This window comes from Phoxinus phoxinus (genome assembly GCF_949152265.1).
Source record: "Phoxinus phoxinus genome assembly, chromosome: 3".
Classification (NCBI taxonomy): domain Eukaryota; kingdom Metazoa; phylum Chordata; class Actinopteri; order Cypriniformes; family Leuciscidae; genus Phoxinus; species Phoxinus phoxinus.
This window is the reverse complement of record NC_136878.1, coordinates 47,891,612-47,893,504: the sequence shown is the minus strand read 5'-3', so window position 1 is coordinate 47,893,504 and position 1,893 is coordinate 47,891,612. Positions and strand designations below refer to the sequence as shown.

The 1,893-nt window shown below is 40.5% G+C and overlaps 1 protein-coding gene across 1 annotated transcript; it reads right to left on the bottom strand.

Annotated features, from left to right (window-relative positions):
* Positions 1 to 203: 203 nt before the first annotated feature.
* Positions 204 to 1,305, bottom strand: LOC306996017 (uncharacterized protein). Its single transcript, XM_079608106.1, has 3 exons — positions 1,125 to 1,305; positions 472 to 609; positions 204 to 384 (listed from the first exon to the last, which is right to left on the bottom strand). The coding sequence occupies exons 1-3, from the start codon at positions 1,294 to 1,296 to the stop codon at positions 359 to 361; spliced, it is 336 nt and encodes a 111-aa protein (XP_079464232.1). The 5' UTR covers positions 1,297 to 1,305; the 3' UTR covers positions 204 to 358.
* Between the last annotated feature and the right edge of the window lie 588 nt (positions 1,306 to 1,893).

Sequence of the window (1,893 nt, the reverse complement as noted above, 5' to 3'; positions counted from 1 at the left end):
TATTAGTTTGTCTTGAGGCTATTATATTTAAGTAATGGTCTAGCCAGAGTCTTAAGCCTCCACTATTTTGACACACAGACTGTGGTTAGCTTCTCCGCCGTTAGACAGCGAACAGAAGGTGTCCACTGAAGGTGTTCCTCTTCCAACTGTCCGTGTAGATCCGCCGCTTCTCTATGAGCTGAAGATATATCCGGTCTCCTCGCTCCAACAGGAGACTGACGGAGTTGCCGGTCGTGTCTTCTGAGTCGTGTCCGGGCGGGTTATCTGACGCTGACGCCACTAAAATGCCGTTTTTTAGCAGTCTCACACCAGTCGCTTCTTCATCAGGATTGAAGACCACAAAGATGAAGAAATAAACTCATTTTACTGGTGCAGTGAAGATTCCTGTAGATAACCATAGAAACCCAGGCTCTTAAAATATTGACAAATGACCTGACAGAATTGTGTTTAGAATCCGCAGAGTTATGATACCTGTGTTGGTGTCGTAAGCATTTCCAATGTTAGTAAATGTATTTTCATACACAAGAGTGGTTGCTTCAGGAGAAGCACCATAATATCTACGGCCCGATGAACCTGACAGTGAGGCTGAGAAAGCCACTTTTACCCTTTCTGCAAAAAAAAGAAGAAAATAATAAAGTGAAAAGAAGAAGAATATTTCTAGTTGGAACTTAAAGTCCCCTGTGGTGTAAATCCAGCTTGTAATGTAGTTTATGTGTGTATGTGGTGTTATTAATCTGCTTTAACACACACCATGTGTAAGTTCATGAGTCGACAGCATTGCTGAGTATTTTCTGCTTAAAACTGCAGTGAACCAAAGACAGTCTCAAACACACGGTGTGAAATCGCTGGTGTTTCTGACGTCACACACTACCTTGACCAATCAGATCAACGTGTGATCGTCCACCAGTGGATCTCTGAGTGAGTGAGTGGAGGCGGGGCTCATTTGCATATTCATAGAGCCACGCATACTAAATGAGGCAAGGGTGTCGAGTTACATTCAAGATATTTTAAGGCATGACGGAATCTTTTGAAGGAATTCGTTTTTTTAATGATTAGTTTTTAAACTGGTGTCTCCAGTGTGATCATTCAGGTTTTTAAGGAATAATAATAACATTGTACAGTACCTTCATTCTTGCTCTTTAGTTCCCTGACTTCCTCATGAAGAGCATTTAACTTGTTCTCCATGGTCTTAATCTTCTGGAGTTCACCAATGATGTCTATTGTTGGTGACATTATATCATGTGTCTGTGCGACTCCAACACACACCAACACAACGACGCTCGTCGCCAGCTTCATCTCTGCTGTTCATGATCACAGAAACACAGGGACGTTTATCTGAGAGACTTTGAACTACAAATATTTAAACTTCTCTTTTCGTGAGCAGAGTTTTTAGAGTAAAGTGTGCTCCTACTTGGCTTTATCAACCATTAAAAGATGTCGGTAGGAATGAGAGATTTGGTGAATGAGTGAATTTTCTAAATCGAGAACAACCATCACAAAACATTGTCTTGGATCATCCAGGTACCGACACACGGTATTAGGAATCAAAGGTTCGTGAACTTTTGAATGGTGTCATTTGAATAAATTCAGCAATTTTTTTTGTCTTGTGGACTACTATATGTAAACATTTCTTTTTATGTAAAATATCTTATTCAGGACAGTACTAGATAAAACAACTACATGATCTCTCTTTATTATAATTATTCACATTTTTCACTGCAGGGGGTTCACATACTTTTTCTTGCAACTGTATATATTCTGAGAACGTTCCCTGTTGGCTGGGTTTGCTCTGGATGTCTGTTGTTGTATTATACTATCTCTGCTCTCAAACTTCATGAGTGTTATTAGAGCCGTCTGAAATAAAGATCAGCACTGCGGGCACCGGCCCGGACC

Coding starts and splice junctions, on each gene's coding strand:
- LOC306996017 (XM_079608106.1), bottom strand. CDS start 1,296: ATGAAGCTGGCGACGAGCGTCGTTGTGTTGGTGTGTGTTGGAGTCGCA. Junction 610..1,124: donor ACTAAAGAGCAAGAATGAAG/GTACTGTACAAT, acceptor TTTTTTTTGCAG/AAAGGGTAAAAGTGGCTTTC. Junction 385..471: donor TGCTTACGACACCAACACAG/GTATCATAACTC, acceptor GGTTATCTACAG/GAATCTTCACTGCACCAGTA.